Source organism: Myotis nattereri (genome assembly GCF_964212035.1).
Source record: "Myotis nattereri genome assembly, chromosome: 2".
NCBI lineage: Eukaryota > Metazoa > Chordata > Mammalia > Chiroptera > Vespertilionidae > Myotis > Myotis nattereri.
In genome coordinates this window covers 93132952-93154108 of record NC_138076.1, presented here as the reverse complement: position 1 = coordinate 93154108, position 21157 = coordinate 93132952, and the positions used below count along the sequence as shown (strand labels likewise).

At 40.9% G+C, this 21157-nt stretch overlaps 1 protein-coding gene across 1 annotated transcript in view; it reads left to right on the top strand.

Moving 5' to 3' along the window:
- Positions 1-21157, top strand: part of COG6 (component of oligomeric golgi complex 6) — a 118805-nt gene that overhangs the window by 10680 nt on the left and 86968 nt on the right. The window contains exons 4-8 of the mRNA XM_081083000.1: positions 5172-5230; positions 13547-13658; positions 17221-17303; positions 17650-17720; positions 20659-20752. Coding sequence (XP_080939126.1) covers positions 5172-5230; positions 13547-13658; positions 17221-17303; positions 17650-17720; positions 20659-20752 — 419 coding nt within the window. The remainder of the gene's footprint in view (positions 1-5171; positions 5231-13546; positions 13659-17220; positions 17304-17649; positions 17721-20658; positions 20753-21157) is intronic.

Sequence of the window (21157 nt, the reverse complement as noted above, 5' to 3'; positions counted from 1 at the left end):
TAAACGTGCAATTCTTTGTCCAAAAAATGAGCATGTTCAAAAATTAAATGAAGAAAATTTGGATATACTCAATGGAGATTTTCACACATATTTGAGTGATGATTCCATTGATTCCACAGATGATGCTGAAAAGGAAAATTTTCCCATCGAATTTCTTAATAGTATTACTCCTTTGGGAATGCCGTGTCATAAATTAAAATTGAAAGTGGGTGCAATCATCATGCTATTAAGAAATCTCAATAGTAAATGGGGTCTTTGTAATGGTACCAGATTTATTATCAAAAGATTATGACCTAACATTATCAAAGCTGAAGTATTAACAGGATCTGCAGAGGGGAGAGGCTGTTCTGATTCCAAGAATTAATTTGTCCCCACCTGACACTGGCCTCCCATTTAAATTGATTCGATGACGGTTTCCCATGATGCCAGCATTTGTGATGACTATTAATAAATCACAAGGGCAAACTCTAGACAGAGTAGACATATTCCTACCTGGACCCGTTTTTGCACATGATCAGTTATATGTTGCTTTCTCTCGAGTTTGAAGAGCATGTGATGTTACAGTTAAAGTTCTAAGTACTTCATCACAAGGGAAATTAGTCAAGCACTCTGAAAGTGTTTTTACTCTTAATGTGGTGTACAGGGAGATATTAGAATAAGTTTAATCACTTTATCAGTCATTGTTTGCATCACTGTTGTTTTTATATCATGTTTTTGTTGTTTTCATATCATGTTTTTGTCGTTTTTATATCATGCCTCTTGTTATATCCTTTTGTTACTGTTTATTTATTAATAAATTTATATATTATTTTCATATACATTTTACTAATTTCCTTTCATCTTTCATACTTTTATTATAGAGAAAGGGCAAATAGCAATATTAAAATATCTCTGCTAATTAATTCCCTTTTTAAAAAAATATATTTTATTGATTTTTTACAGAGAGGAAGGGAGAGGGATAGAATGTTAGAAACATCAATGAGAGAAAAACATTGATCAGCTGCCTCCTGCACACTTCCCACTGGGGATGTGCCCGCAACCAAGGTACATGCCCTTGACCGGAATTGAACCCAGGACCCTTGAGTCTGAAGACCGATGCTCTATTCACTGAGCCAAACCGCTTAGGACAATGAATTCCCTCTTAGTGTGCAAGAATTTCGTGCACCAGGCTACTAGTATAGGATATTTAAAAATATTTCATACTACTTATTGTTTACATTCATTATTTTTTAATTTAATTTATTGGGGTTACTGTTGGTTAATAACATTTTATAGGCTTCGGGTGTACAATTGTATAATACATCATCTGTATGGCATTGTGTGTTCACCATCCTAAGTGCAATGTTAGGTGGAAAAGGACAAGAACCATTTGATTTCACTCATGTATGATACATTCATTTTTTATTCTCAGATTAGAAGGTGTTATTTTGCAAATCTTAATTATTGGCACTAATTTATTTAGATATAGTGTTAATAGTACCCACTTATACTATCAACTCTAGAATAATGTTTTCAATTCATTTATTTATAAATAGAAGTATATCCTCTCTCTTTTACATTATAGGGTGTTATAATGACTTATAGAGTATTATAATTTAATTAATTAATTTTTCTAAATGCTTTGGATTTAGGACATTTTAGAAATTAATATTATGAGATGCATTCAGAAATTTAATCAGAAATCTTTTGGTATGCTATGGTTTATCTCTTTGGCTGTGGTTGTACTTTAATAAATTACATTTGTAGTCGTTTTTATTATTTAATGAGAAATAATCATCTTTAACACTGAAGATAAATTGACTAAAATTATTTTAGGGTAATCTTTACTAGTATTATTAAACATTAACTTGGAATTATTACCACAATTTATAAATGAAGAGTCGGGAAATAATACAAAAATTCTAATTGCATAACATTTTACGCAAGTATCATATTTCAGTGATTAGTTGATGGTGGTGTTTGTAAGACATACCCTCTATTTAATAATTAATGAGGCTAAAAAGAAGCTAATAAGCATTTTATGATATTGATTTAGCAAAGCACTATTTTTCACACATATTAACATATGTTAATAAGTTTTAGAATTAAAATATAATGTTTTAAAAAATTGTACAAGGCAAGGTAAAGGGTGGAAGTGGATCTTTAAAGCAAAATGACATTAGGAAAGATAAACATTTGAAGAAGTTATTGGATTTGAAGAGTAATAATTTTAGAAGAGTATCGTGGAAGCTATCCTGTTTGACACCACTCATTAAAAGTTCATGATCTGCTGAATTATCTAGGTTTAAATCTATTTTCTTAAAAATATCTACTATTTCTTGGGCACTTAATCTGGTGCAAGGAAAACAGACTCAAAATAGCTTCCCTAGAGATGGGGGTGGGGCTCTGATAATGACTGAGGGGAGGTAGATAAATCCGTAAGAGAAAATGTCATTGACAATCTGGACTTGGCCTTTAAGAACCCAGAACTTGGTGGTGGTTGGGGGGTGTTTTTAAATCTAATGCAGCTCTAGAAACGTTAGCAGCAGAAGTTTTCTTTTGGACTGACCCAGCATGAAAATGACCCCTAACCACCTTCGTGTGTTTTTTTCTGGTATTCTCTCTTTAACAGACTGCCCTCCACTCTGTGTGTTTTTGTCTAAAGTTTTCATATGTCTCTTTTTTCCCCAATTAACACCCCCTCCCCCCCCAAAGCCATTCCCACCCCGGGCAAGCCCCCACTGGCCCAGTGTCTGTGTCCATTGGTTATGCTAATATGCATGCATACAAGTCCTTTGGTTGCTCTCTAACCACCTCCTCCCCTGCCATTTGTCTCTGGATCGATTCTTGTTCATCAAATTATGTTGATCATTATATCCCACATATGAGTGAGATCATGTGGTATTTATCTTTCTCCGACTGGCTTATTTCACATAGCATAATGCTCTCCAGTTCCATCTATGCTGTTGCACATGGTAAAAGTTCCTTCTTTTTTATAGCGGCACAGTATTCCATTGTGTAGATATACCACAGTTTTTAAATCTACTCATCTGCTGATGGGCATTTAGGTTGTTTCCAAATCTTAGCTATTGTAAATTGTGCTGCTATGAAAATAGGGGTGCATATATCCTTTCTGAGTGGTGTTTCTGTTTTTTTTTGGATAGAGTCCTAGTACTTTATAATTTTTATAATTTCTAGTTACTAGTGAATTTATGTATATACTAGAGGCCGTGTGCACAAAAATTTGTGCAATTGGGGGGTCCCTCAGCCTGGCCTATGTCCTTTTGCAGTCTGGGACCCCTCGGAGGATGTCCACCTGCTGGCTTAGGCCCGCTCCCTGGGGGATTGGGCCTAAACTGGCAGTCAGACATCCCTCTGGCAGCCCAGGAGCCCTCGGGGGATGTCCACTTGCCAGCGGGGAGCAGGTCTAAGCTTCAGTCGGACACCCTTAGCGCTGCTGAGGAGGCAGGAGAGGCTCCCACCACCACCGCTGTACTGGCACCTGTCAGCCTGGCTTGTGGCTGAGCAGAGTTTCCCCTGTGGGAGCACACTGACTACCAGGGGGCAGCTCCTGCATTGAGTATCTGCCCCCTGGTGGTCAGTGTGTGTCATAGTGACCAGTCATTCCCAGTGGTTCTGCTGTTAGGGTCAGTTTGCATATTACCCTTTTATTATATAGGATAGAGGCCTGGTGCATGGGTGGGGGCCGGCTGGTTTGCCCTGAAGTGTGTCCTGGATGAGGGTGGGGGTCCCACTGGGGTGCCTGGCCAGCCTGGGTGAGGGGCTGATGGCTGTTTGAAGACTGGTCAAGGCCCCCCCCCCCCCCACCATGGGCACCCTCACCCCATGGAGGTTTGGCCAGCCTAGGTAAGGGGCTGATGGCTGTATTCAGGCTGGCCAAGCCCCCTTTAGAGTGGAGGGTCCCCACTGGGGTTCTTGGCCAGTCTGGGTGAGGGGCTGAGGGCCGTTTTCAGGCTGGCCAAGCCCCCTGGTGACGGAAGCTCCCAGCCTCTCCTTTTTTCTTTTTTATTCTGGGATTTATTTACCTTCTATAATTGAAACTTTGTAGCCTTGAGAGGAGTTCAGAGCTGGCCAGGGCGGGCGGGAGGGAAGCCTCCTGCTCACTCCAGCTCCGTGGCCATGGCAAGCTGAAAGCAGGTATCTGGGGTTTATTTACCTTCTATAATGGAAACTTTGTTGCTTTGAGTGGAGCTCAGAGCCTCCGCAGCAAGCGGGAAGCTTGGCTTCCTCCGTCATTGGGGCAACCAAGCCTCCTGCTTGCTTTAACTCCGTGACTGCCGGCCGACATCTTGGTTGGGTTAATTTGCATATAGTCGCTCTGATTGGCTGGTGGGCATGGCTTAAGGCATAGTGAAGGTACGGTAAGTTTGCATGTTTGTCTTTTATTAGTGTAGATACTCTTGACTCAATATCCCCTCAAGGCTTAGACCCTCTGTCTCTTTTTGTCTTACAACCATTTATTTCTTCTCTCATTAATAACTGCCTTATTTCAGGTCTGTGAGAGAATCTGTCTTTTGTTTTAATCCACTTTATAAATATTTGCCTATTCTTGGATAGAACACCTTATTTTTCAGGATTTTGCTCCTGATTCTTTCAGCTCTGGCTTGTGGGAAGGGAGGACTGCTTGGTATGGAACTTGGTCAGGAGCAGCCTGTGTCTTTTAGGTAGGACTGCTTCTAGTCTTCACCAAAACTCTCTATGAGAGGTAGTTTTTATATCTCAACTCCCAAATTTTTATCTCTGCCTTGGCCATTTCTGATGAGTATTTCAGTGACTAAACTTACAACTCCATTTAGAGGTCTCATGGTGTCTCAACATGTGGATAACAAGTCATATTCTTCATCCTTAACTTGCTCTTCCAGTGCTTCTGTTTCACAAAAAGCATCACAAATTGTTAAATTCCTTAGTCAGCATCCTGATATCTTTTTCTTTCTTGTAAGCCTTCGTATGATGTATGTTTTGAGAACATTGAGTGAGTTCTTCTTGGTAAAGGTAGTATATGAGCCTTAAAACTTACGTTTTAATTACGACTCGAGTGTTTTTATAAACTTTTGAGTTCTGGAGTATGATCCCCTTTGCTGTAGGTCTAAACTCCAGTAAGTGGTAGTGTTAGTTTTATGAAGTATAATAAAGTTGAAATGTACTGATATTAGGTATGTTTATAATTTTAGGCAGCAAAAGAACAGACTCAAGATTTGATAGTAAAAACCACTAAGCTTCAAGCTGAAAGGTAAGTTCTTCTTATATATAATCACCCTTTCATTAATTTGGAGGTTAAATGGAAAGAAATTTATAGACAAAAACAACTCAAATTTAAAACAAAATATTAAAAAGCATGATTCAAAATTGTTATAACATATAAGGTTTAAGCTATTGTCCAACATTAAACTTGATATTGAGGTTAAGGGTAAATTTATTCCTTTTTTTGGAGTTGACGATGTGTTGTTTATTATTTGCTATAGGATTAAAAATGATTGCTATTTAAAATGTAGGTATATTTTAAATATATTTTTATTGATTTCAGAGAGGAAGGAAGAGGGAGAGAGAGATAAAAACATCAATGATGAGAGAGAATCATTGATCAGCTGCCTTCTGTATGCCCCCCACTGGGGATCGAACCCCAAACCCGGGCATGTGCCCTAACCAAGAATTCGAACCATGACCTCCTGGTTCATAGGTTGACACTCAACCACTGAACCACACCAGTCGGACAGTATTTTTAGATTAAAAAATTTTTTTTTTTACAATCATTGTCTATTTTGTTTTTAACTATGATTTATTTTCTCTGGTATATTCAAGAGGTAATTGTATAAATTCTTCTTGGAGTGGTTTACAAATAGGTATATTAATATTTGTTGACTCAATCAATACAATATGGAATCATGTATCGTAGTGTGCATTATATTCTCTTGTAATTTATTGTTGGTTTCATTGAATCTTTTCTGCTACTAAATTGTGAGTTCCTTGAGAACAGTGACAATTTCTTACTTTCCTTGCGTCTCCAGTGCCTAACATGTGGATTCAATTAAAAATTTTTGAGTGCATGGATGTGGAATGCAACTATTATAATGTCAGGGAAGGAACATAAAATAAAAAATGAAAAATAAGCATTATATTGGAGCTTATAACATACTAGAGGTCCGGTGCACAAAAATTTGTGCACTCGTGAGGGCGGGGGGTCCCTCAGCCCGGCCTGTGCCCTCTCGCAGTCTGGGACCCCCACGGGAGATAACGACCTGCTGGCTTAGGCCTGTTCCCGGGTGGCAGAGGGCAGGCCCAATCCCTAGGTGCAGCCCCTGGTTGGGCTCAGAGCAAGGCCGATTGGGGAGTTGGGGCACCGCCCCCTGACATGCACAGAGCAGGGCGGATTGGGAGATTGCGATGCCACCCTCAGTCACACTCAGGGTAGGGCCGATTGGGGGTTTGGGGCACCACCCCCAGTCACACTCAAGGCAGGGTCGATGGGGAGGTTGTGGCACCACCCCCTGTCACGCACAGAGCAGGGCCAATCAGGGGGTTGGGGCGCTGCCCCCTGTCACTCACAGAGCAGGGCCCATCAGGGGAGTTGGGGCTCTGTACCCTGTCATGCACAGAGCAGGGTTGATCAGGGGGTTGGGGAGCTTCCCCCTGTCATGCACAGAGCAGGGCCCATCAGGGGCTGGGGAGCTCCCCCCTGTCACGCACAGAGCAGGGCCGATAGGGGAGTTGGGGCACTGCCCCCTGTCACAAACAGAGCAGGGCAGATCAGGGGGTTGGGGCGCCGCACCCTGTCATACTCAGGGCAGGGCAGATGGGTAGGTTATGTCTCTACCCCATCACAAAAAAAGAGCAGGGCCGATCAGGGGGTTGGGGCGCCGCACCCTGTCATACAGCTGCAGGGTGATCAGGGGGTTGGGGAGCTCCCCACTATCAGGCACAGAGCAGGGCTGATCAGGGGGTTTTTGCGCCTTCCCCTGTCACGAACAGAGCAGGGTGGATAGGGAGGCTGTGGCCCCGCCCCCTGTCACACACAGAGCTGCAGGGCGATCAGGGGGTTTGGTGCTGCCCCCTGTCACGCTGATCCCGTTGCTGGGAGGCCTCGCGGCTCCGCTGATCCCAGTGCTGGGAGGCATATTACCCTTTTACTATATAGGATAGAGGCCTGGTGCACAGGTGGGGGCCAGCTGGTTTGCCCTGAAGGGTGTCCTGGATCAGGGTGGGAGTCCCCACTGGGGTGCCTGGCCAGCCTGGGTAAGGGGATGATGGCTGTTTGCAGCTGGTCACATACCCTTCAGGGTGGGGGGTTCCCACTGGGGTGCCTGGCCAGTCTGGGTGAGGGATGAGGGCTGTTTTCAGGCTGGCGGGTGACTGAAGCTCCCAACCGCTCCTTTTTTTCTTTTTTTCTTTTTTATTCTGGGCCAGCTTTAGCTCTGAGGCTTGGCTCCAGCTCTGAGGCCTCCGCTGCTGAAAGCAGGTATCTGGTTTGTTTGGGTTCTATAATCGAAACACTGTTTCAACTCCAGCTCTGAGATCCCGGCTGGCTGAAAGCAGGTTTCTGGGGTTTTGTTTAGCTTCTATATTTGTAACAATGTTTCAAACTGCAAGCTCAGAGGCCGGCAGCGGCAGGCGGGAAACGTTGGAGTCCTCCGACACTGAAGCAAGCAAGCCTCATGTTCGCTTCAAGCTGCCTGGCTGCCGGCCGCCATCTTGGCTGGCAGTTAATTTGCATATCGCCCTGATTAGCCAATGGGAAGGGTAGCAGATATACGGCTAATTACCATGTTTCTCTTTTACTAGATAGGATATGGGATTCTGATTAATGTCTACAGGAAGAAATATTAGAACATTGTTCTTCTGTTCATATTTTCTCAAAACTAAGTAAGGTTATGATCATTATTTTAATAAGCCTATCAGAGTATTTTGGCCTGGTATACTTTTAGCAAATGAAAATTTGTGACATTCTAGTATGCCAAGAGCTACAGAAATGTTGTACCAAGTGGATTTTGTGTGAATGTATCTAAGGAAAATTACATAGCAGAAATTATGATAACAGATTCCTGTGAGCTGTCAGAGAGGTGTTTTTTCCCCATTTTTAAATAAATTTTTAAATTTTTTTTACATGAAACTTTGTTAAACAATTAGCTTTAGAAATAGAAATTCACTGTGCTTATTTGGATAACATATTATCCTCATTCAGACAGTAAATGTATACAGGATATGAATATTTTTCTAACTGGTTTTGAAAAAGGTCAGTCATTGTGATAGCTGATGCTCTGACAGGTAAAGTTCAATGTTGAATTATCTTCATAGAACTGCACCTTAACATTTCCCTTAATATTTAGATCATTGATGGTCCAGAAAGACTAAATCTACATGATCATACTTCCATCTTTTTTAATACAATTGAAAAAATTATTTATTATATATATTATTTCTTGTAAAAGCCCACCCGCCATTTCTCTCTGAACTGAAAAAAAATCTCTGGTGAATGTTTGTTTCTTTTTGAGGTATACTATATTAACATGGAAAGAATATAGGCTTTGAGGACAAAAATCTGAGTTCTAATCTAAATCTCATTAGATTTTTTATTTTGTACAAGTTATTTTTTAATCTCCCACTGCCTCAGTTTCCACCTCTGATAAAAGAGAATAATGTGTGTGTGATGATTAACTAATTTATATAGGTGTAGAACACTCCTGACATATCAGGAAACTGTACTCCTCCATCCCCCTCCTCTTTTGTTAGATAAAGAAACCTGTTTAGCATAGCTTATTTCTAATAGGCTGTGGTGGCTAGCAAGCTGAGGCTCTTTTGTGCTTAATTGCAGTAGCTTTACTCAGCTATGTTATTTGCTTTCTCATTCTATCTGAATATTTCTTATTTTATTTTTTAGTAGTTTTTGTTGTTGTTGTTGTTGTTTTTAATCCTCACCTGAGGATGTTTTTTCATTGATTTCTAGAGAGAGTGGAAGGGTGGGAGACAGCGGGGGAGGGGGGGGGAAGGGGGATTGGAGGAACATATGTCATAAAATTAAAGAGTAGTATGATTTTATGATTAGAATTTATTCCATCAGTATTTTAAAAGTTGTGACCTGGAGATCCAAACCCTTGCTTTAGCAGTGTGGTCATTGTTAAGTATATTTTTAGGCCAAAACTTTTGTAGATTTAGAACGTATGGTTCAAAGTATTTATTTTAAAAGTCAACCGTGTTATTGGGAATTAACTTTAATGTTGTATAATCAAGATAAGTAATACTTAGGGGATGGGGGGATGGGAAGAGATTAAACAAAAATTTTATATGCATATATGCATTACCTATGGACACAGAAAATAGGGTGGCGACGGCCTGGAGCAGGGCAGGAACTGGGTGGAGGGGGGCAATGGGGGCAAAAAGAGGGACATATGTAATAATCTCAACAATAAAAACTAAAAATAAATAAATAAAAATGCCATTGCTTTCTCATACCATGTAATTTTAAAAAATAAATGCACAGTTTTAGAGACAATGTTAAACATTGAATTTGTATAAATATAAAATATATTTTTCAAACTTTTGGTAGAAATTTTAATAACCTTTTTTCATAACTTAATATAAAAATGTATACTTGAAAAGTGTAGTATCAATTGCTGATCAAGACATTTTAAGAATGAGCTCTTTGAATTCTTGATTGTAATCATCAAAGAAAACTTTGTTCACACAAGTAAATGAAAAAAAGTATAAATGTTTTTATAATCATTTTAAAGTTTACAAAAGTTGAAGACTAATAATTCTGCCTTTTCTTTAAATGGCAAATGTAATGTTCAAATTCTTGTGATAATATAAATAAATGAATTTTGAAACCAAAAAAAAAAAAAGGTAATACTTGATTTGGTAAAAATAAAATCTATGCTAATAAAAGGTAATATGCTAATGAGACTGGATGCCTTCTGAAAATCCTTCCTGACAAAGCCAGGGGTGTGGCTGACCTGCAAACAGCCCTGGCCCCTTTCCCAGGCCGGCCCTGGCCCCCAGCGGGGACCCCCAACCTGATTGCGAGCGTGGTCGGCCTGCAAACCGCTGGCGGCCCCTTGCCCAGGCCACCCCATCCTAGCAGGGACCCCCACCCTGATCAGGGGTGGGGCTGGCCTGCAAACCCCGTGGCCCCTGCCCCAGCGGCCCCATCCCCCAGCAGGGACCCCCCCACACCGATCCGGGGCCCCCTTCAGGGCAGGCCAGCTGGCCCCCACCCGTGCATCAGGCCTCTATCCTATATAATAAAAGGGTAATATGCAAATTGACCCTAATGACAGAATGACCAGAACGACCCCTGGACCATTCACTGTGAGGTGCACTGACCACCTCTTGGTTCCTTTCCCCGGCCAGCAGGCTCCAATCGCCTGAAGGCCACCCATTGCAGGGGCAGGGCTGGCAATCGGGCGGGAACAGCCGACCTCTTGGTCCCTTCCCCCGGCCGTCAGGCACCAATCATCCAATGGCAAGCGGGGAACTGGGGGTGGGTGGCAGCGGGGGTCGGGGCCGGCTGCAGGCAGCTGGGGAAGATGGCCCTGATCGCAGGCCGGGCCTGGGGACCGTACCTGCACAAGAATTTTGTGCTCCGGGCCTCTAGTGAACCTATAAAAAGATTAATTTTCTTTGTGCCTAACGAAGACTCTAAAGATTCAAAAGAAGCTCCAAAAATGTTTTAGTTGAAATAGTTCATTTGTATGGTCTTAAAGAATTTTATGAAGTTTTATAATTACTTTAATCCTCTATGATAATGATTGGAGGTTTATCTAAGAGTATTAAACAGCTACAGGTGGCATTGCAAGTCTCCAGACAGTGGTTCTCAACCTTTCTAATGCGGCGACCCTTTAATACAGTTCCTCATGTTGTGGTGACCCCCAATTTCATTGTTACAAATTGAACATAATTAAAGCATAGTGATTAATCACAAAAACAATATGTAATTATATATGTGTTTTCTGATGGTCTTAGGCGACCCCTGTGAAAGGATCGTTTGACCCCCAAAGGGGTCACGACCCACAGGTTGAGAACTGCTGCTCCAGAGGCTAAAGCCCCCACTGGAACCTATGAGTACTACTACCTGCCCCAGTGGGGTCTGTGTCTTTCCACTGCCTATCGCCAATGGAATGTGTCCCTGCTTCCTGGCTACCCCTACCCACCACCCCCACCTGAGTTCTATCTAAGACTTCCCATAATGGACAGGGCCAGGTGATATGTGCAGCTCCCACCACCACCCTACCCTGGGCTCAGGGAACCACAGGTCAGCAGCCCTGATGTCCTCTCCACTCCTGCAGCCGAGTCAAGGCTGCAGAAGCAGCTGCTAGTGCCTATTACAACCTGGGCAACCCACACAAACTCTACATGCCCACAAACCAGCCCCTACCCCCCACCGATTACCCCTCTTCTGGAAGATAAAAAAAATCCAGTAGACCCCTCACCTTCTTCCTCCTGCCTCTCATCCTCTTTCCTTTCCCTCCCCTAGGGGCCAAATCTGGAGTGAAGGGTGACCGGTGATGGGGGTGGGGGTAGGGGTAAGGGGCTTGTTCTTCCCTGTCTGATTGCAAAACACCAGGAACTGGCTTTAACAGAAGGGAGGCGCTGCTTGCCTGCAGCTTCCCGCACTAGCCCAGAACTGACACTTGCTCAGCGCCCTTCCTTCTCAGAATCTCTGGGGCTCTCCGTGGGGTCTCAGCGCCTCTCTGAGTTCCTGCCCTGTTCTAGTAGCTTTTACCCAAGGGGAGACTCTCTGGCCACCTCCGCCTCCACGTTCCAGCTCCCTCATTTTTTAGCCACTTTATCTTCAGCCTCAGGTCCTCCCGAGAACCCTGTCAGCCCTGATCACATTCTCTGCACTTGCACTCTGAGCTGTGACTAGCCATGGAGGCCATATTCCACAGGACTGTCAGCCCACATTCCCTTGCCAGCTAGCCTCCTGCCCCAGTCACACCTGCCTTCTCTGCCCTGACCTTGGTCATTCTGTTGCCACCACAGTGTGACTTTTGGAGCTTTAACATGAGCTTCCAGGGGCTGGGTGGCATCAGGAACAGGCCTCTGAGGCCTGGAGGTGAACCTTCTGCTTCCTGCTAGTGTTTCTGGAATTTGTTTCCCATTGCCTTCTCTCTTTCCCCTCTCAAAGGGGCTTCTGGAATTGGAGAAGCGTGTCTGCCCAGCATGCCATTTGGAATGTGCTGGGTGGCCTGGAACAAATGCCCCTGACCCCTGGGACCTAACAGGGGTATGTGCTGACCACAACCTCTGGCAGCCCCGTAGCCTGCTCTCTTCCCTTTAAGCTTCATGCCTGGTTGGCGGTGTGCCCCTGGATGCACTCAAATGTGCTCTTATTTGCTCTTGGACCGCCATGAAGTGAGGAGATGGTTAAAGAGAATTCCCTATTTATTTGATCAAAAAATCCAGTTAATACATTAATGTGAAATACAAAATCTTTTAAAAAAATATTAAAACCTGTTAAGGTAAATTTTCATAATAATATGATGATTAAGGACACATGCCATTTAAATCTATATCTTTAATAAGGTGATTTATGTTATCATTTGCTATAAATGGAACATTACTGCCACCTGGAAGAATTTTCCTTTTTAACTTTTAATGTTACTCAGCAGGAGTATTTGACTTTGTGAATTTAAAACCTCACAACTGAAGAGTACAAACCAAAGATGATAGATACATTGGACTATCTATACAAATAGTGTTAATACCTATCTTTGTTCATTTTTGGGGGGTATTATTAGATTATAGAATATTACTGCCTTGTGAATACTACTAAAGAAGCACTTAGAATTTTATTTATATATCTTCAAAGCTAAGATACAGAAGCCAGGAATGTTGAGGTTCTGCTCAGGTAGTTTGTATTCCTAACTTGCCTTTTGATGGTCACTCTGCTCAGCCCTTCAGGTCCTGGCAAGTTGCATTCCAGAATAGAGTTGGCCTTTTCCTAATTTTCAATTAGTCTAAATAGGTTGCAATCAGTTAATATATTTTAAAAGACTTTTTTATTACCATAGTGTACAGAAAAAGCCAGGAAGGCAAAAGTGAGAAGTGACTATAGGTTTATAAGGAAATTAGTAAATGAGTTTTGGAGTTCTAGCTCTAACTGAAAATTAAAAAACAAAAAAACAATATACCTGATTTTTGGTTGCTGTGTACTTCATGTGAAAACTTCAAAGCTTAGGAATTTTAATACTGAGAAGAAAATAGTTTGAACGTGGGCATATTTTTCTCCTGTAAGATAACCTTACTATTATTATAATGTGAACTATTTAAGTAGTTGTAAGGACCATATGTGAACTTTTTTCTTCTTTTTTATAATTGTTAACTCCTTTTACTATGTGCAAGTATCTGAGGTAGCATGATATCAGCTAATTTTATCACCTACATACCTGATGAGCTTCCAGTATTTGAGGTAGAAATTATACTTTTAGAGATGTTGAGAATCTTTCACACCTTTATTTTAAAAGGTTAGTATGTTAGACATAATTTGTTTTAAAGCTATGCAAATGCACAATGTATTTGATTTTTATTATGTTTTTGTTTTTTGTTACTACAGTCAAAGATTAGAAATAAGAGCACAAGTTGCCGATGCTTTCTTATCCAAGTTCCAACTAACTTCTGATGAAATGAGTGTTCTCCGAGGTACAAGAGAAGGACCTATTACTGAGGTATCTTGCTTTTGTTATATTCATTTAAAGTATTGCGGTTACAGATGTCATTTTCAAGGCTTTATTTTATCATTTAAAAATGTTTGATTTGAAAATATTTTTAAATTTGGAAATTAAGATGCATATTTTAAATTGTTTTATTTTTTTCAAAGCAATACATATTCTTTTTAAAGGGCACAAGGCTTATAAAGAAAAGCTACATCACCTCTTCCACTCCTCCTTATCTCTAAGTCTTTTGTCAACCATTTCAAACCTGTTAATTGCTGCTTTTGTAAATTCTATATTCTAGAGCTATTATTAAAAAGAATTTGCTTTTAATGTAGTGGGGATGGAAAGGCAGTAAGTTATCCAATCAAAAGCATTTAAAGATTACTATTAGTTAAGTGTACTAAATTTAGTGCCTGTTATTCCGGGGATGGGGGTGTGCAGAATATTAGATCAATTATAAAGAAGAAACTATATGTTCTTTCATTTAACAAATATGTTTTTTTAATTATCTCTGTTAACTATTTTTTATTGATTTCCTAACATGAAATATGAGGATTTAGCCTCTTCCCCTCAGCTCCACCCGCCCATACGCGCGCGCGCGCACACACACACACACACACACACACACACTCACACACTCTCTTTCCTTTGTACCTCACGGTACAGTAGCATGGCATTTTACATTTTCATTTCAATGACATTACAGTGATTACATATTCTTCATTTTACATTTTTTTGTCTTTTCTAGATTTGGAAATTCCTTATTTTTTTATCTAATTAATTTTTTAACCTATGCCATTCTTTTCAAAATGAAATCCTGTCTAATAAAAGAGAAACATGGTAATTAGCCGTATATCCGCTACCCTTCCCATTGTCTAATCAAGGCGATATGCAAATTAACTGCCAGCCAAGATGGCGGCCGGCAGCCAGGCAGCTTGAAGCGAACATGAGGCTTGCTTGCTTCAGTGTCGGAGGACTCCAACGTTTCCCGCCTGCCGCTGCCGGCCTCTGAGCTTGCAGTTTGAAACATTGTTACAAATATAGAAGCTAAACAAAACCCCAGAAACCTGCTTTCAGCCAGCCGGGATCTCAGAGCTGGAGTTGAAACAGTGTTTCGATTATAGAACCCAAACAAACCAGATACCTGCTTTCAGCAGCGGAGGCCTCAGAGCTGGAGTCAAAGCTAAAGCTGGCCCAGAATAAAAAAGAAAAAAAGAAAAAAAGAAAAAAAGGAGCGGTTGGGAGCTTCAGTCACCCGCCAGCCTGAAAACAGCCCTCATCCCTCACCCAGACTGGCCAGGCACCCCAGTGGGGACCCCCACCCTGAAGGGTGTGTGACCAGCTGAAAACAGCCATCATCCCCTTACCCAGGCTGGCCAGGCACCCCATTGGGGACCCCCACCCTGATCCAGAACACCCTTCAGGGCAAACCAGCTGGCCCCCACCCGTGCACCAGGCCTCTATCCTATATAGTAAAAGGGTAATATGCCTCCCAGCACTGGGATCAGCGGAGCCGCGAGGCCTCCTGGCACCGGGATCAGCGTGACAGGGGGCAGCGCCCAAACCCCCTGATCGCCCTGCAGCTCTGTGTGTGACAGGGGGTGGGGCCACAACCTCCCTATCCACCCTGCTCTGTTCGTGACAGGGGAAGGCGCAAAAACCCCCTGATCAGCCCTGCTCTGTGCCTGATAGGGGGGAGCTCCCCAACGCCCTGATCGCCCTGCGGCTGTGTGTGTGACAGGGTGCGGCGCCCCAACCCCCTGATTGGCCCTGCTCTGTCTGTGACAGGGTGTGGCGCCCTGGCGCCCCCCCCTTCCCCCGCCCCCCCAACCACAGGCCCTGCTCTGTGTGTGACGGGGTAGAGCCATAACCTTCCCATCGGCCCTGCCCTGAGTGTGACAGGGTGTGGTGCCCCAACCCCCTAATCCGCCCTGCTCTGTGTGTGACAGGGGGCGGTGCCCCAACCCCCTAATCCGCCCTGCTCTGTGTGTGACAGGGGGCGGTGCCCCAACTCCCCTATTGGTCCTACTCTGTGCGTGACGGGGCGGGTGGGGAGCTCCCCAACTCCCTGATCGACCCTGCTCTGTGCATGATGGGGTATGGAGCCCCAACCCTCCTGATGGGTCCTGCTCTGTGTGTGACAGGGGGCAGCACCCCAACCCCCTGATCGGCCCTGCTCGCTATGTGACAGAGGTGGCGCCCCAACCCCCTGATCAGCCCCGCACTGTGCGTGACAGGGGGTGGCGCCGCAACCTCCCCATCGACCCTGCCTTGAGTGTGACAGGGGGCGATGCCCCAACCCCCCAATCGGCCCTACCCTGAGCGCGACTGAGGGTGGCATCACAACCTCCCAATCTGCCCTGCTCTGTGCATGACGGGGCGGTGCCCCAACTCCCCAGTCAGCCCTGCTCTGAGCCCGACCAGGGACTGCACCTAGGGATTGGGCCTGCCCTCTGCCACCCAGGAGCAGGCCTAAGCCAGCAGGTCGTTATCTCCTGAGGGGTCCCAGACTGGGAGAGGGCACAGGCCGGGCTGAGGGACCCACCCTTCCCCCCCGAGTGCACAAATTTTTGTTCACCAGGCCTCTAGTATAATTATAAGACCTCTCAAAATGCTAAACAACAGAGAAACGTTTTCTTTCCTTTTTTTTTTTTTTTTTTTACTTGAAAACATTCAGTTTTTCCAGAAAGGAATTTTTCATTCTCCTAACTGGGAGGAACTACAAATGTACACTTGCTGTCATTATTCTGGGCTCTGAGGGCAGGAAGAGTTCTTAAAGTTTAGGTCGAGTCTCATGGAGTTGCTCTGATAGATGTCACTATTATCTTACAGTCCAGGCTGGAATGTAAGCAGTTATCTGTGGGTAGGGACATTATTTATTAGCCCTTGTAGTTTGAGGAACTTTGCACATTTTAAATATTTGACATCTCACCTTTTCTCTTCTTGGGAGAAATAATAAACTGTATTAGAGGGGATGTTTTTTATTTAAATTGAGTTCATCAAAGAAAAGTAACACATTTATTATTTTCATGTTTAGAACACTGTTTGCTTTTATAAACTAAGGCTCCAATATGTTTTTCTAAAATAAAAATACCTTGGAGTTCAGTATCTGTCAGCTTTTAATATTTAATGAGCATCTTTTATACATCTAACTTTGCAGTCTACTCTTAGATGTGGGGACAAGAATGGGTATATAAAAGATATATGAAACATCATGTTTAATGATAAGAAAGCCAAGCTTAACTAAGTCATAAGATGTGCACTCCATAGCACATTTTTCTTTGTGATAATCTTTAGGTTTGCATTTCTCTTCACTAGACTATACACTTCCTCTTTATAAATTTTTCATCGATGGCAGCAGACAATTGGCATATAGTAGACATTGAATTAGTATATGTTTTGAAATTTGAATAAATATATTACACTTTACATAAAAATTTAGAGAAAGTTGAGATCAGTATAGAAAGCATCAGACTAGGGAAAGTATTTGTTTTTCCTTTGTAGTAATATTTCAGAGTAATGTAATTTTACCTGAAAACATGGACATTTTAAGATTGCATTCTTAATTTTAAAGGATTTTTTCAAGGGATTGGGAAGAGTAAAACAGATTCATAATGATGTCAAAGTTCTCTTGCGTACAAATCAACAAACAGCAGGGTGAGTAACCTTTTCAGTTCATAATTTCATTGCCTCCTATATTTCCAAAATTAAAAAAAGTCTAGGTTCTTTTTGAAAAAGTTTAATCTTTATGTGTCCTTGGGTAAGGAGGGAGTTATATCCTGATGTGCTTAGAGTAAAACAGCAATTGGGTAGCAAAGTGATGGTAATAAAATTTGACATTTGTTTAACTATAAAAAAATTGAAAATCATTCCATAAAATGATAAAAAACTAACATGATGTAACCAAATCATTCTGTAATTAAACAATATTTAGGTGCTTAGATGTAGCTGTTGGCTAAAAGTTTAAATTGTAATGCATTTTTTATTTTTATTTTTTTTTTAGTTTAGAAATTATGGAACAAATGGCCTTGCTTCAAGAAACAGCTTATGAAAGACTTTATCGATGGGCTCAAAGTAAGTGATTTCTTTCATGTGGTCTGGATTTGTGAATATCAGTGTTACAATATTTTTTATCTCACTTGGTCATTATTTGATATATTTTGATTTTAGTTATCAAAAAGTACTTTTAAAAAGAAAAGAAACTTTACATCTGAACATATTTTCTTTATGTTTGTATTATGAACATTTAACATCAGTCAAGCAATATGTTGATTAAGCATGGAAATTAAAAAATAAAGTCAACATTTCTAGATTATTTTATCTAATTAGATTATTCTATCTAATCTAGATTACTTTATCTGATCTAGATTAGATTATTTTGTTTTTATTTGTGTAATATATTTTTATTGATTTCAGACAGGAAAGAAGAGAGAGGGAGAGATAGAAACATTAATGATGAGAGAGAATCATTGATCGGCTGCCTCCTGCACACCCCCCACTGGGGATGGAGCCTGCAATTAGGCATATGCCCTGACTGGAAATTGAACCCTGACCTCCTGGTTTATAGGTCAATGATCAACTACTGAGCCATGGTGGCCAGGCTAGATTAGATTATTTAATTTTTTTTAAAATTATTATTTTTTAAAATCTTTATTGTTGAAAGTATTACATATGTCTCTTTTTTCCCCCATTGACCTCTTCCAGCCCACCTCTGCCCCCTGCCCCAGGCCTTCACCATCCTATTGTCTGTGTCCATGGGTTATGCATATATGGATACAAGTTCTTTGGTTGATCTCTTCCCAGCCTCTCAACCTCCCCCAACTTTCCTCTGAGATTCTGCCATCTCGATTAGACATTTCTTGTTATTTACATAACTTTATTATAAATAGTGAATAATATTGTATTTCTGCTGTAACAAATTGCCACAAGCTAATGGCTTAAACCGATACAAATTTATTTGCTAGTAGTTCCACAAGTCAGGAATCATATATGGTTCTCACCACACTAAAATTAAACTGTTGCCCTAGCCGGTTTGGCTCAGTGGATAGAGCGTTGGCCTGCAGACTGAAGGGTCCCGGGTTCAATTCCGGTCAAGGGCATGTACCTTGGTTGCAGGCACATCTCCAGTAGTGGGTGTGCAGGAGGCAGCTGATCGATGTTTCTAACTCTCTGTCCCTCTCTCTTCCTCTCTGTAAAAATTCAATAAAATATATTAACAAAATAAAAAATAAAAATAAAAATAAATAAAATTAAACTGTTGGCAGGGTTCTATTCATTTCTGGAGGCTCTGAGGAATAATCTGTTTCCTCACTTATTCAGTTTGTTGGCATAATTTAATTCCTTGAGTCTGTAAGACTGAGGTTTGAGTTCCCTTGATGGCTGTCACTGAGGGTTTTTCCCAGTTTTTAGAGGCTGTTTGCATTCTTTGGCTTATGGCCTCCTCCTCCATCTTTAAAGCTAGCAGCGGAGGATGGAGTTACTCTCTTGTTTGAATATCTCCTGACTCTTCTATCTATATCTCTACTTCTTCTGCCAGCCTCTTCCACTTTTAGGTCCTATGTGATTACCTTGGACCCACTAAGAAAATCTGGGGAAATTTCCCTTTTTTAAGGTGTATCACCTTAATTCCATCTGCAGAGTGTCTTTGCTATGTAAGATAAACTATCACAAGTTACAGGGATTAGGGATCTTTGGACGACCATTATTTTGCCTACCACAAATGGTTTATTTGCTTTAGTTTTGTTTAAAAATCTTTCAATAAGTTCTCAAAATTTCCTGTTAAAACCAAAGAAGATAGTTAAGAGCAAGAATGGAATAGGAGAACAGTAATTTTAATAGGTGTTACCAACTGACTATTGGAGCAGTTGGGATTAAATCTCGTTAACTGGTAACACCTGTACTGTACTGTGAAAACCTGGTTCAGATGATTTATCTGGTTCAGATGATTTACTCCAAAATGTGTTTCATTTTCTGCCTTTCATTTTTGCACTGTTTACTCCTACTTTGAGTCTTGCCTCTTTCTCTCTTTATATACAAGTCCTACCTCAGTCTTCAAAGCTGAGTTTAGGTTTTACATCTTTCTGGAACTCTCCATGGCTACATTTAATCACAGTGACTTTTCCCCATTTCTGAACACTGTTGGGAAATATTTATTTGGCATTTAATACTTTACTACTTACTATTACTTTTTGTATATGTATATTTTCGCTCTCTAGTTTAGATTTCTTTTTCAAAGGCCTCAAATTTCTTTGTGCTCTCATGACATCTAACATAGTGGTTCCAAACTGTGGGCCTTTGGCTCCTAGGAACTTTAAGATATCTCTATTTTCATACATGCATATGTATGAAATATATATGGGTGCTAAAAATACAATGCTAGTGTGAGGTCTTCATATCTTAAAGGTTGGTATTTCTGAAACAAGTTTGAAGTTCTTTAAACATAGTGGACTCTTAATAGGTATTTAATGATAATACTAGAATATTAAAGTAAAGAAAATTTGGTGTAGGGATTTTTAAAATTTTAAAGTCTAAACTTTTAAAATGATATTCTTATTACTATACATTATCCATTTAAACATTTTCAGTATATGCTTAAAGATTACTCCCAAGGGAAGGAACTTTGTAATATATATGTATATATATTTTGTGTGTGTATCTGTGTGTATATTTTTAATACTCTTTCCCTCTTGCCTTGAACATTACTGTGTTATTCACTGAATATTTTTTCATTGATGCTTATTTTAGAAATATGGTTTTTTAAAATAATAATAAAATGTAAGTTTGGGGTGTACCAGGTAGCATATGTGGTCATTTAAAGTTATGTAAATACTTAAGCTTAAATTTTTAGTTTGGTTGACAGCATAAACCAGTTCTTGATAGACATATTCTCTAGGTTTTCCCAAGCATTTTAAAAATGCAATATTTGCTATAGAATTTAGACTATGATTGTACAACAGACATAATAAGACCTAACTTTAATTTAACAGAGGTTCTAATGTTAATTATTTTTCAGGTGAATGCAGAACATTGACACAAGAATCATGTGACATATCTCCAGTATTAACTCAGGCAATGGAAGCCCTGCAGGATAGACCTGTCTTATATAAGTAAGTGACTTTTTCCTAATTAAAAAAGAAAAGCCCTACTTTTGTTTTTATAATGCACCTTAACTTTTGGTATTATTAAATACAGAGTAGTTTGAGTGATACTTGTAATAACTTACAATGATATTTTCATCCCATATTATGTCTATATCAATGCTTAGCATCGGTGTATTTGCATATTATATGCTAAAGAATGAAAAATGGAGGGGAAAACTCAGGTGTTCCTATATCTAGACTACCTCTTATATTTATGTAGAGGCTAAGGGGCTTTTCCCCATTCTGTCATCTTATTGACTACCTTGGAATTGTGACTAAGACTCCTGTAGCAACACTATCTTGGAGAGAAAGAGGTCAAATAGAAGACTGAGAAATGAAAAAAAGGGTCCAGGTCTTTGATCCTGTAAGTTA